Raw genomic sequence first — 13,398 nt, 5'->3', positions numbered from 1 at the left:
GAAAGGGCTCCACTGGCCCTTAGTGCTGGCTTTTCTGCTTGAGCTGGCACCCCTTCTCAGTCCCACTTTTTTGCTTGGCCTTGGCCTGCTTAGGATACTTCCCCTCCCCTCTAGGCTCCTCCCAAACCTGCGGCTCAACTCCCACTTGCTTCTGCATCTTTCTTAGCTCCGCCCTTGAGCTACTCAACTTCCACACTTGCTGCAGGTAAGGATTTTGTTTTCATTAGCTGATTTCTAGAAGCACTTTCGACTTAAGACAAAGCTGGTCATTTGTGATTGAACAAATATTTTATTTATTCATGGGTAGACCATAAGGTTTGATAATACAGTTCTTCCTCTGTTAGAGATGAAGGAGTCAAGGCATGATCAGCTGCAATGTCAGCAACAAAACCAGGAGGAGATAGGGCTCTCTCCTCCTTCAGGACACGGCACAGCACAGCACGGCACAGTGTTAAGGGTGTGTCTCCCTTTGGGGTTTCCAAGTTGCTCTGTATCTTCTCGTGCTGGGGCTGAATGTTCTTCAGCTGTACCTCCACTAGGAGAACATCAGCTGTGAAGACAGAGCCTCAACAGTGTGACCACAGGACAGATCTTTGTTCTCTTTGTCCTCAGGAGATGAATTTTCTTAAGCTCTCATGGAGCTCTTTGGGGACTCCCTTTTGTTAGGCTGCCTTCAAGCAAATGAGAGAATGTGGGAAAGCAAGCAACCTGCACACCATAAAGCACCACAAGCAAGAGGACTCACCCTTCCTGTGGCTCAGCCCACACACATTTCAGGTGGCTCATTCATCCAGATGTTGCTCTTGACCTTATGAATTATGACAGCACTTCCTAAGACTCCTCCGCACAAGTTGCAATGGCACCTGCCACGTCAGAACTGCCAGAACTGCCTGCTCTAAGCATCCCTCCCCTCCTCAGAGGGCTATGGGGATGACTGCTGTCCTGCTCTGCAAATGGGCCCATCCCACCCTCATTTTCGGAAACACTGGTAGCTGGCAGGTCACTTTCTCTGGCCATTTTTCTCACCCAGTTCTCTGCTACTAAATCAGGCCCCTGCTTTCTCTAACACACACCTCTGCTACAGCAGGCCTCTCCCACCTTGTGTACCTCTTGGGAAAATGTCAGCATTTTGCCACCACAGATGTGGACTCCCATCTGGTTGGTGCTATTTGAAGCAGTGTCTGGGGCTGGGGTGGAAGACCAAGCACACAACTTTCACAAAGGGCCTGTCACCACCCCAGGGAGCTGTACCGATCCCCAGGACGGCCCAGCTCGGCTAGCTGATCATCACTAAGGAGAGAGCCCTCTGGCCCCCAAAAGTTTGGGATGTTCTTCCCACTGCTTTGCCCACGCCCTCCCTTCTCAACTACTTCAAGAAGGTCTCTGAGCCACAGTTCATTGCAACTATCGTTTATTAAAAAATATATGTCTCCTTGGAAGAAACACTGGTAAAACAACTAGTATCATGCTTACTTTGAATCTTTGTTTCTCTTCCCTGGGAGGGGGAGGGCTGAGCATGGTTGAGACTTTGCCACTTAGTTAACATCAGAGAATCAACCTCCCTGCTCACCCCTCCTCACCAGAGTCACAGTCGGCTGTCACTTTATCCCTTTTTGCCTTCAAGCCATTGTACTGCCCAGGGAAAGCCGCTGTCCTTTCCTTATCCTCATCCTGGGTCCCATGCTTTATACAGTTAGCCTCATTCTGCTGGTTGGACAACTGTTAACAGAGTTCCCGGATTCGGCTGGTAGTGCTTAAAGCATCCTCAACATTGCCTCGCTTGCACCAGCCCTAACCCAGCAGGCTAGGAAACAAGTGCCTCAATCCTAGGGCCAAGCACTTCTCTGTTCTCCCCTGCGTCGTCCCTCCAGTATGGAGGCGAGGGAGGCACGTTGGCTTCAAAGGAGCACAGTGGGGTGGGGGGGGACCTGAACCACACCTGCTGCCTGCACTTGTGGCGGTGAAGATTCCCTTGACCACAGTCACTGCCATCAGACTCTGGGAAAAAGCAACAAGATTTCACAGCTCACCAGTAAGCGAATCTTAGCTCTACAGCTCAAATGTACAGCATAAAGTCTACTTTCCTCTTGAAGAAACCATAAGCTACCAGCTGTTGGGGAGGGGCTGGAGCAGAGCATATGAAGCAGCTGCAAAAAAAAAAAACCAAATCAAACTCATGACGCAGCTGGCCAAGCAAGCCAAGTGCTGTCCCGCCATCCCAGCACAGAACTGGAAGGCAAGTGACTCCCTGTCCCTGTTGGTGGAACCCAGGAAGGAACCTCAGCAGAGCCCTCCGTGTCCTCCTCTCAGCCCAGCCCCTGCTTTCCCTTCTGCTGACAGGACAACCAGGCCTGTGTCACCTACTCCATCACAAGGCCTGGCTCCTTCAGGACCTCATAAGCCTTTAGAACCTTGGCAAATTGGATTCTATGCATTCACTTAAATAGTAAAAGTAAAATTTGCAATAATGAAAAGGCTGACACAGTAGCACAACATGGTTTTGGTTTAACAGCAGCTTAAAAAGGAACAAAAAGGAAACCTCTCATGCAGACACATCAGGTGGCATAAAACAATAGGCAATTCCACGCGGAGCATCATTAGCCATTCTCTCTGTCCGCACACAGGACTCTGGCTGCACCTCAGGGGCAGCAGCTGCTTTCAGGTCAAGTCTCTCACCCTCTCACCCCAGGCAAAAGCCCTTCCTCTCCGGCCTCAGGCTGACCCCTCCTAGCTCTCAAGAGAATGACCAAATGCGAGTGCCCTTAGTGCAGCACTTGCTACCATCTTCAATCCCTTCCCAACCAGCTGGGATAGAAGATGCCATCTGATTGGAATATGAAAATTAAAGCATTTCTCTAATAACATAGTACCATTGATGAAGTCTCCATAGATTTTCTAACCCAAATGTGTGTGAATATATATATATTATATGAGAGTGTATAATATATATATATAATAATTTCTATATATTTTATATAAATTACATATATATATCTATATATAAATAAGATACTTTCTGTCGCCATTACGTTGCACCGTTCAGAGCTGCAAGACAGCAGTACAGATAGGGAGAAATGCCCAGGAGCATCTCATCATGTGGTGCATTTAGCTCACTTCACAAGCCGTGCAGCTGTCCAGAGTCTGTCTTTCCATCAGTCCTCCTCTTTTCTCTTCACTTCTGCTTGGTTTTTATGAAAACAATGGCTCTGATGGATTTTGCACCTGTGCTAGCGCTTGGGAAAGGTCCATGCAGGAATGGGCACAGTCACATGATGAATGAGATGGCATCATCCCAAAAAATAAACTGAAACAAACAAAAACTTAAAAAAAAAAGAACAGGACTAGAAAACTTAATTTTTTTTGACATATCTAAAAAAGGGGACAAGAACAGTAGCATTTGTTCTCCCCATGGGGACAGGAATGAAGAGGGAGGAGGGAAGAGGGACTTGATTTCTTCTGTTCACAAGAGAATGGTTGGAGGGGATTCTTCAGAGTTTTTCAGGGGATGGGACCCAAATGTAGTGCCCAGACTGGTCCTCAATGATTTGTTTGATTTTGTTATAAATCTCTTCCAGTGAGTCACCCTGTACAATGGCTAAAGTGAAGAGGAAAACAAAATTATTACTGTGGTCCATAGCACATCCCCCAAACCCAGCAATCCTGCCTCTCCCAACAATCCTACAAGTCCCCCCTCCACCCCCTCACCCCTCACATGAAGGACATGTTCCCAGGAGTATGGGTTTGGGCTTGGGTTCACTGGCTGGCTGCCTGTGTGTTCAGGGCCGTAAGGGCAACCAACGAGGTACCCCAAGTCCAGGGCTTGAAGTCAACTCACTGAGACAGTGAGACTAAGTAGTAATGACCAGAAAAATGTGTTTATTCAAAAGATGTTTATTGAGCACCCACTATGTGCCAGACCTTGCAGTTCATGTTGTTCTTGGGTGCCATAAGGCCAGCAGCTTGTTATTCTAAAGCAGCCTTACTAAAAGATTTGGAAAATCGCAGTTCTCCACAGAAAGAACTGAAAGCCACAATTTCTGGCAAGAGGCAGCGCTCCTGGGCCCATCACATCTGCTGTATGTCAGAGGTCAGCCCAGCAAACAAGGACATGGATGCTGATGGTAAAGGGAGCTCTGAAGACCCAAGGTGTGTGAGGACATTTATGAATTCTTTACACAGTTAACCTACTGTCACCACCAGCTAGAATGGATTCGGCACTGCCTTGCATATATTTATGTATATATATGTCACTGTACTTCAAAAGGTGAAGAACGTATTACATAGAAACCTTCCCAATGTTTCAGGAACTGACCTTACACACACACACACACACACACAGACAGACAGACACCCCAACAGACAACTTGAACACCACACCGAGGAATCATCATCATCAACAAACGTTTATTCAGCACCTAAACATGCAAAGCAAAGTACTGGGGGAGGGGGAGTGGAGCTGAAACGGAGGGAGACAGAGTAATACAGGGAGCCTACAATCTAGTAAGGACAAGACAAAATGAACAAACCAACAATTCAAGGAAGCATTTGGTGAGTGGTTTATGCTATAAACTGGCTGAACTGCTATGGCTGGACACGGGGAACTTGGGTGCTTTGGAAAGGTTTGTGCTCAAAAACTTAAAAGCAACTGGAAACTCCGTGCAAGGTTTCTACATTCTGTCTACACCTCTTTGAGACACTTACAGAAACAGGTACCTGGCTAGTCCCCCAGAACCCCCCGCAGGGCAGCAGGAGTCTTACCCGTAAAGTACTCTCCAAATTCCTGCTCCAGTTTCATGGCTTTGTCATAGATCTTATTTGCTTGTTCATATGTCTGCCTTCGGTTCATTTCCCTGCCAAAGACAGAAGAAAAATAGTTCTGAACCAGATCTTATGTTCTGATTAACCATAAAGGATTATTCCAGGATCCCTAAAAATCTGCTAAGCTGCCCTCTCAGAGCAGCAGTGGCCCGTGGCTAACTCCTCAAACCTGCGTTCAAAAGTCCAACCATGAACATATGCACAAGCCCTCAAAACAGGAGCACCCAGTGACCAGAGCTGGGGTACAGAGTTTCTTTCAAGTTTCTGCCCAGCAAATCACTTTCTTCTCCATTTCCCTTCCAGACCCGATCTTAGCTTGGTGTGTCTGAGTTCTCAGTTAAACACTTACATAAGGGCTTCAATGGACTTGGGCTTGATGAAAATGGCAATGGGGTAAAGTTGTGCTTGCTGCAGTCTCTTGATAGCATTGCCGGAAACATCTAAGATGCAGTGCTTGCCCTGAAAAAGCAGAGATTGTATCAGCCCAGCCACTCCCTATTCACCAAGCCCCAAGCAGAAATCCAGTGACATTCTAAACATCCACCTTGGCCGGGGGTGGGGGTGAGGGGAGGGGCACGAGGGCCACCCAAAGTGGCCTAAGAAATTCGATCTCTGAAGTAGACAGGCCCTACTTTTTGCTCCTATTACCCAGAAAAGGCCATATCTGTCCAGGGTCCCCTATTCCCTGTTGGGTAATGCTCTGGGGTGAGTTGTATGAAGGAGACAGATAGCTTCGTCAAGGCGCTGGGAGTATGCAGAGGTGCTATGGCTTTGGTCAGCAGCACTGTTGGGCAGCTCCTGTGTTGGAAGGATAAGGATCCAAGTGGAACCTTGGCATAAGCATTGGCCTGCCCTTTGAGGCCATCTCCTGTACACTTACCCTCTCTGCAACTGCCCGCACTGACTGGATGCTGGTCCCATAGAGGTTATCATTAAATTGGCCCGCCTCAATGAACTTGTTGTCCTGAATATCTTTCTCCATTTGTTCTCGGGACACCACAAAGTGGTAGTCTTGTCCATCCACCTCATTATCACGTCGAGGCCGGGTAGTATCTGAAGGAAGAAAGGAAATGCTTTGTGGCCCAGGGGCAGTGATCCGCCCCAAACCAAAAAATACTGACTGGTCCATTCTCATCTGGGTGGGTCACTGGGCCACTCCATTTTTTTTTTCAAGTAAGTGGGAGAAAACAAGCAGTTGGGAAGCAGTTTGTCTGGCCTACTTCTCTTCCAATCTCCAGGTCTCACACAGGGGGCTATTTGCTTTAGCTTAAACTGGACTAGAAAGGTGGGGTTTCCTGAGCTAAAGCATGGCAGAGGGTGCCAAACTTGGTAGAGGAGACAGTGAACCTAACAAACTGTTAATGGAGTCACATCAACACCACTTTGGCTGGGCCTCCGTATTTGTCCAATCATTCTCAACCATCACCACTGAAACTTCCCCTCAAGAGTGAGCAGCCAAGCCTGATGGCTTAATCTCTCCAACCCCATCAGCTTTTGGGGAATATATTGCCACCTACTCTTTTCCAGGGTGTCAAATGTACCCTGTCCCCAAATAGCCCTAGAATCTGATCCCAGACCTTTTCCATAAAACATTAGAGCAACAATTCCCAGGGCACCAAGCCTCACTCCTCTGGGCCTTCCTGGACTCTTACGTGGCACACAGGATCCAAATTTATGTGGAAATTCGGAGATCAGGTCATCATTGACTCGGTCCTTCATTGGGCCCAGGATGATGACAGGCCTTGCATAGTGAACTAGAGAGGGAGAGCATCGAGACAGTGAACAGAGGCCCCCACCAGACAGCCTGTCCTACCCCTGAGTCTGGCTAGAACACAGAGGCTCTGGAGCAGAGACTCAGACAGGGTAAAGCATCCTCAGCCATTGTCTGGCTTTTAAACAGAAAGACATCAAAGAGCCTTTAATTTGAGAATATCTAAGTTCAAGGCAAGTCTGAAACCGGAAGCTGCTCCCCTTCTAACAGAGTCAGAAAAAATCTCTGCACTGACACCAGTAACTGAGCAAGGTTTTTGCAGAGCAGCCACTGAAGGGAAGAACCTGGACCTCTCTTTTAGCAGTGGCTACATCTACTGAAATAGACCTTCCTTGTAAATTTGCCCCCTCCTTTGGAAGGTGTCCTGGCAGCAGGCAAAGGCACAGAGAGAAGTGCACACTGGATGCACCCCCTTCCCTATGACACTAGGAAGAAGCATAGAGAAGAAGGAGCCCATGGGCTGGATGTGCCATGAGTCAAGCCTTCCTCCTCCTCCAGGTCCCTCCCTCTGCTGCCACAGCCACCCACTGTATTGAGCCCCACGACCAGGAGACCAGCACGAAGACAAGGCTCTCAGAGGAGGCTTACTTTCTTGCCGTGTCACTGGCTCATATGACAAAATAGCATCCTCTTGTCCTTCTGCAACAAAAAAGAGAGATAGGTTAGCACCATATGATCTGCCTCCTTCTGTACAACACTCCCCGTACCCCTCCCCTGCCAGGACACAGCCTTGTCAGGTGGTCCTTGCCACCACCTGTGATCCTTTCTGTTTTCTGCTGGTGAGAAAGCACATGAAACCCCTCACTGGCTCTGAGACAGGAGTCAGCAGTTCTCTTGTTCAGTGAAATATCACTGGGCAAAGGGCCAAGGCCCAGAAGCCATGAAGCCTCCACCCCAAACCACCCCAATTTGTGGGGAACTCTTCTTGTAGGTAACAAGTCAGCTGTGTGCACTAGCCCCCTTGCTCTGGTAAGAATGACAGGGACACTTTGACTGGTTGAGATGCTTGCCCGAGTCCCCTTCATCAACATGCAGGGGAGTCAGGGCACACACCCAGGTCCCCAAGCAGCCTAACTTTGCCCTTTTAAAGGTCTACCAACCCACCTCCTGCATTGGAAGCAGCATCCAGAAAAGTGGCACATGGCTCTGCTAAGGTCCCCAGTGCCCTTTAAGAGCAATGCTGAACCTGCTGTCTCTTCCTGGTGGAGCCCCATGTCGAGCCTAGCAATGTTGAGGTTTTCCTAAAACAGTCGTCAAGCCACTCGGTGCTGGGTGCCTGGAGGTCCCAAAGTGGCTGATGGCAGTCCCAGGGAAAACAGTGATATTTGCATCAAGGCACACAATGCTTGCTAAAAGGTTTCTTCTGAGCCTAATACTCCTGGGCAGATTTTACAAGGCTTCTAGCCACCATAGCTCCTGAAAAACCAGTGCTCCCAAAGTTCATGAGGTTTGCATTACGGTTTCTCTGGTCTGGTCACAGGATCTCCCAAGGAGAACTTGGCAATTACCTCATCCTTTAACTGGCCCCAAAGGCAAAGAGGTCCTAATGACCTGGAAAGGCAGATTTAGGGCAGTGTCCTAGAGGAGCCATTTTTCTTTTGGTCTCTGAGCAAATCTATAAACCTGGCAGCACCTATGGCCCACAGTACCCATGGCAGGGATTTACTCTTTGGCAGTTTACCCTTCCCAGTGCCAGGGATGCTTTTAAGTCAGGTCCCGGCCAGCACTATAGGGCTTATACTCTCCTTTAATCCATGGGGTGAACCCCAACCCATAAGGAGAATGAACTGGCCACAGCATTTCTAGGATCTCAAAGTGTACATGGCTAAAAGAAGCACCAGCCTCTGAGCAGCAATGGCAGCTGTGCAACACTGGAATGAGGATGGCTGGGATACACGGTGGAGCTACACGACATGGAAGGAATGACACACACTTACTGGAACTGCTTTCGCTGTCACTGGTGTTGGATGTCACTCCCTCTGCAAGCCAACAAGAAAGAGACTCCAATTCAGAACACACCACTGAGAGGTCACATGCAGCACAAAACTCAAATGCTCCAGGAGCGAGACACTGAGCTGCCAACTGAGTCAGGCCACCAGAGGCCTGCCACATCCAGGCTACCAACTGGGAGGCACAGCTCCAATCCTGAGCCCCTGGCCCTCTCGTACTTGTCCCCAGAGCCCTCTTGGTCTGCCAAGTCCCTCCCTATGTACTACAAGCCATACTTCCTTCAGCAGCATCCTCTTCATCTGAATCAAATTGACCTGGATGGTTTCCAAATCGTATTTCAAAATGCATCTCCCAAGGCTAACAACAGGAAAGAAAAGACAGTGACAGGAGCAAAGAGAAGTCCAGGGACCAGTCTGCTCATGGGTGTCCCCCGCCCAACAGAGCCCCCGAAGTACAGAACCATGTGGCACTCCACAACTAAGAGGCCAAACGCTGGATGGGTTAAGCAGACACCAGGGAGCGCTGCTCTGACCATTCGGTGGGCTCCCCAGCCTTCCTGCCACCACTCCAAAGCAGGAGAGCCTGGCTTCAGTGGTGAGAGGGGAAGCATCTCCATCCACCACCAGACACATATGTCAAAACACAGACAACAAAACCAACAAAAACACCTTGAGGACAAGGCAGCCCTCCTGTCTCACACAGCTGGGATCTGCCCATCTCTTAGTGGTGAGGGAAAAGAAAGCTCAGGCGGAGGAGCAGCGCTTGTAGGAGGCACAAACAAAGCCCGCCCATCCAAGATGACACGTGAATGAAGATGAGACATGGACACAGCAAACTATGGAGAGAGATGCTGCTCATTTCAGCCAAGACCACACTGTTCCAGACCATGATATGCTGTGGCCCCCCCACCCAGAAAGGACTGGCTGAATTGCCACACATGGCTAGTTCCTGAACAATCCCCATGGGCAACTCCTTTGCCTTTGGTCTGTATTATTTATTGAAGGAGAGTATATGCTGATAGAACCCATTTGGTGTCTGTGCACCCTTGCACGCAGCAGGATGGCCACTAAGGCCTCATCATCTAGGTCTTTTTCATTTTCCACTCCAGGATTCTTTTCCAGAAAGGAAAATGAGGTTGGAGTTTTCCTGAGATAAAGCACTAAGTATATATGGTCCATAAATGATGCTGAGGCCCCTAGCAGACCAGCTCAACCCCTTACAGGTGCTCTGTGGGAAGCCAAACAGTGGCTGTTTGCTGAGGCCCGGGATCTGCTGGGACATCCCAGATGCAGGTTGGGAAAAAGGGGTCACAGTACCCTTGCCCCTAGTTAGAGGACTGTTAACAGCTGCAATTCCTACACCCAATTCTTTAGCGTGGTATCACTGGGAGAAGAATCCAACCAGCAGGCACCCCTCCCTTCGACAATAGGCTAGAGATTAGCTGAGTGGTTACCTTGGAGAAACATTTCAAGCCTACTTCACTTCTAAGGTGGGACGCCATGCTTACGCCCTCCCACTTTGAGTAGCAAAAGGTAAACAAAGGCATGAATGATATGGACTTATTTGGGTACTAGGGATCCATAGCAAACATGTAACATATGGAGCCACACATGCACTTCTTCCTGCTGTGATGTCAGAGTGCTCACAAACACTGCCCTCCCCTCACCCTTCACCCTCACCCATGTCCCCAATAGCCCCACCCCCACTATCTCCATTCATGCCACAAGTACAGTGAACGGTGTGTAAGTTGGACTTACTCAGGTTCTTTGCTCCATAATAATCGTCACTTAACCCCGGGAAGTCCTGATTTCACAGACAGCAAGGGCGGAGAGAGGACGACGGGGAGAAGAGGGGGGAAGGGGAAGGGATGGGAGGGAATGGAAGAGAGGGAGAGATTTGGGGAGAAGAGAAAAAATAGAGAAAAAGACAAGGGGGGAGGAAGAATACAGAGGTAGGTGAGCACTAGTGACAGAATTATGAAACACCATGAAGACCTAGCACTATAGTGAGGCCAGGAACTTTGCCACAGAAAGAACATCCCAGGGCAGATAAGACATCAAGACTTCATGCTGCCCAATTCATTGCCAGAGGGCCTTGGAGTAGACTAGCTTTCTGAGGTGTCTACAGCTGTAGGCTAATGGGACAGGACAGGTGACACTCCAAGGCTTAGAGCACCTGCTTTGACTAAATTTTGGTTGTGGAGCCTAGGTCTCTGTTTGCCCCTGAAATCACCATTTCCCTCTGCAGTGCGTGAAAGAGCAAATGTCCGCGTGTGCCAGGTAGGCAGATAGAATTGCCATCACCTCAAGAAGCTTTTGCCCAATACTGATTCACTCTGTTCAAACCCTTCAGGAAAAGTTTTGCATGGTGTAGAGTATGGCCTCCAAAGCTGCCCTGAGCTGGACAGATCTTGGGGGATGAGCTCAGCTTCTGGAGAAGCACTAGGCACTTTCAACTCTGTCATCCAGTAGATACCCCCTCGCCCACCAGGCAGGACCACTGAGCAATGAACACCTCCCCAGGCTGGGCTTGGCATGGAGGGACTCTGGGACTCATCTGATGAAACTATGGTGACATCACCTCAGGCCTCTGACTCAGACTGTCTCCTAACTGCTCATGAGCAGAGCCACCTCGTCTATGGCTTCTCATTGAACTACTCCAGGATGATGAGCCGTGGCTGCCATCTAGATGAGGGCACCCTTCTGTCCACCAGGTACCACCCCAGATAGCAATGACTTACACATACCATGACCGTGGACCAAGCTGGCCTGACAGAAGGACATTTCCTATCAGAACCAGTCTCCTGCCAGCCCCAATAGACCAAGACCCCAAGATCCCTCCATGTAAGACAGAGGAGTCACTGGTAAATGAGAGATGTTTACTGTTCATGATGAGACAAGTGAGAAGACATTTTTCAAGCCAGACCTGGTGTTTAAGGTTAAGGTTGGAGCAGTTAATTGCTGAGGCACATGGTAGAGCAAGAAGATTTATCAGGATTAAATTTCTTCTTCCGTTGAATTTAGCTCAGTGTGACTGCTCTTCCTACCGAACCAACTTTGTGTTTCTCAATAGATCTTTATTTGAACAATGTGGAGCAACACTCCTTCCATGTCAACTCATTTAAGCAGGAAGGATTCTCCTGGGAAAACTGGCTCTGTAGGCACTCTAGGATGACAGCGAGTCTGCTGAGAGTTGTGTGGATATCCTGTATGCTTATGCACGTGCATGGGATTCCAGAAGTAGCCCCAACTCCAGGGATCCTGGGAAGAAAAGGCTCTTCTCTTGACATACATGAGTGAAGTTAAGGGAAAGAAAACACAAGAGGAAGAAACCAGGAGAGCAACACTGAGTCCCTAGACCTTGTTCTCTTGAAAAACCATTTTCCTGACCCTGACAGTCTAGCTGAAAAACCGTTCCTCACCACCACAGCAGAGCTCTGTCTGGCACTTCCATTGCTAGTGCCAGGCACTTCCTGGAGGCTGACCCTGGGACCAGTCCCACCTCAGTGCCTCCAACATTCATTCTAACTGAGGAGCAGGACAAATAAAACCCAACATCTCCTTAGGCAGAGCAATTTCTGCCCTGACTCTGTAGATAAGCAGGTGCACACGCACACAGGCAGGCACGAGGCCACACGTGGCCCTGCCCAGGCTTCTCTCGAGGGAAGGGCAACTGAGGATGAGAGGATGGGGCTGCAGATGGCCTGCTCTCTGGACTCTGCTGCTACTTACGTTCCTGTATGCTGCTCTCCTGGGCCATGTTTTCTTTGCTCTTGTAAAATGGAAACTTTCGAGAGAGGCGGAAACTCTTTTTACGTTTCGTTTTGATCGACTGTGAAAGAACATGAAGATGGAGGGGAAGGACAGAAGAAAAAAAAAAACAGAACAATGGATTTTAAAGCATGCAAGAAAAACTAAAATGGAGACAACGGTGAGCTAAATAAAAGACCATCTCTCACAAATGGAGTCTATGAGATTAAATGAAAGTTGATGTAAGAGGAAAATTATGTTTACGAGAAAATGTTGTAGGGATGTTAGAAGTTTCTACCTAATCCAGACACTCATAACACTCACTGGTACTTCCTAAAGAACAAAGGCCACTGTAGCCTCCTGGACACATGCCCTAAGGTACCACTGATATACACATCTACTCCACGTCTCTCTTCCCTCTACTGCTCCAGAAGTTCTTTGGCCTGTGAAGCTCATAGAAAAAAAGGGGTGAATGGAGAACCCTCCTGCCTCAGGTGGTCTGAAGGGAGGTGGGAGCTCTGGAGCTGGGCTTCTTGGCCGGATGCTCTGACAGGATCTATAGCCAGGGAGACACCCACGAGTGGTTTCATTTTCCCCAAGCGAGTCAGCCTTCCAGACAGTCCAACTCTAACACATCTTCAAGAGCCGGTACCCAGGGGAAAGGAGCACAGACTGGCTGTGAACTTTAAGAGCTCCCTCTCTGCTTTCTGAAAAGCAGTCAATGTTCTGATAGGACAGAGCCAGCCCCCTGAAAAAGAGATTTTCTTTTGTGTTCCCCAGTTCTCCTACACATCAGACTAAACTCCAGGCTTCTCAACCCTCTTTACCTACTGGCTGATTTCCTTGGGGATCCCCACTTACCCTGTTAGACTCAATCATCCCCGTCCTGGCATGGAACTTCACAGTTTTCAATCGAGCTCTTTCTTTCTTTTCCACCCTGTTTTGGAATCAGAAAGAAGTCCTGTTACTGCCAGTAAATGGTCTCAGCAGTGGGTTGCAGCAGGCAGAGCAGCCATTTTTTTGGCTCACTGAGTAAAAACCATGTTGAGTACCGACTCTACCAAAAAGGAATCAAGGCACAAACGTTGCTCTCAAGCAACTTCTAATAGG

General features: G+C 48.8%; 1 protein-coding gene across 10 annotated transcripts in view; it reads right to left on the bottom strand.

Moving 5' to 3' along the window:
* Positions 1 to 269: 269 nt before the first annotated feature.
* The window catches only part of DLG3 (discs large MAGUK scaffold protein 3), a 60,654-nt gene continuing 47,525 nt past the window's right edge, over positions 270 to 13,398 (bottom strand). For 5 of the 10 annotated variants that reach the window (XM_016943698.3, XM_016943702.2, XM_016943703.3 and 2 more), the window contains 9 exons: positions 13,150 to 13,225; positions 12,271 to 12,370; positions 8,527 to 8,568; positions 7,178 to 7,228; positions 6,471 to 6,572; positions 5,699 to 5,871; positions 5,168 to 5,277; positions 4,759 to 4,850; positions 270 to 3,595 (listed from right to left, as the gene is read on the bottom strand). In XM_016943698.3, the coding sequence (XP_016799187.3) occupies positions 3,489 to 3,595; positions 4,759 to 4,850; positions 5,168 to 5,277; positions 5,699 to 5,871; positions 6,471 to 6,572; positions 7,178 to 7,228; positions 8,527 to 8,568; positions 12,271 to 12,370; positions 13,150 to 13,225 (853 nt within the window). In that variant the 3' untranslated portion in view covers positions 270 to 3,488. Of the gene's footprint in view, positions 3,596 to 4,758; positions 4,851 to 5,167; positions 5,278 to 5,698; positions 5,872 to 6,470; positions 6,573 to 7,177; positions 7,229 to 8,526; positions 8,569 to 10,296; positions 10,343 to 12,270; positions 12,371 to 13,149; positions 13,226 to 13,398 lie in introns of all 10 variants that reach the window. The other 5 variants (XM_016943699.4, XM_063804397.1, XM_063804396.1 and 2 more) reach the window with 3 other exon arrangements.

This window comes from Pan troglodytes, chromosome X (assembly GCF_028858775.2).
Source record: "Pan troglodytes isolate AG18354 chromosome X, NHGRI_mPanTro3-v2.0_pri, whole genome shotgun sequence".
In the NCBI taxonomy this organism is placed as follows: Eukaryota; Metazoa; Chordata; class Mammalia; order Primates; family Hominidae; genus Pan; species Pan troglodytes.
This window is presented reverse-complemented; position numbering and strand designations above follow the sequence as displayed.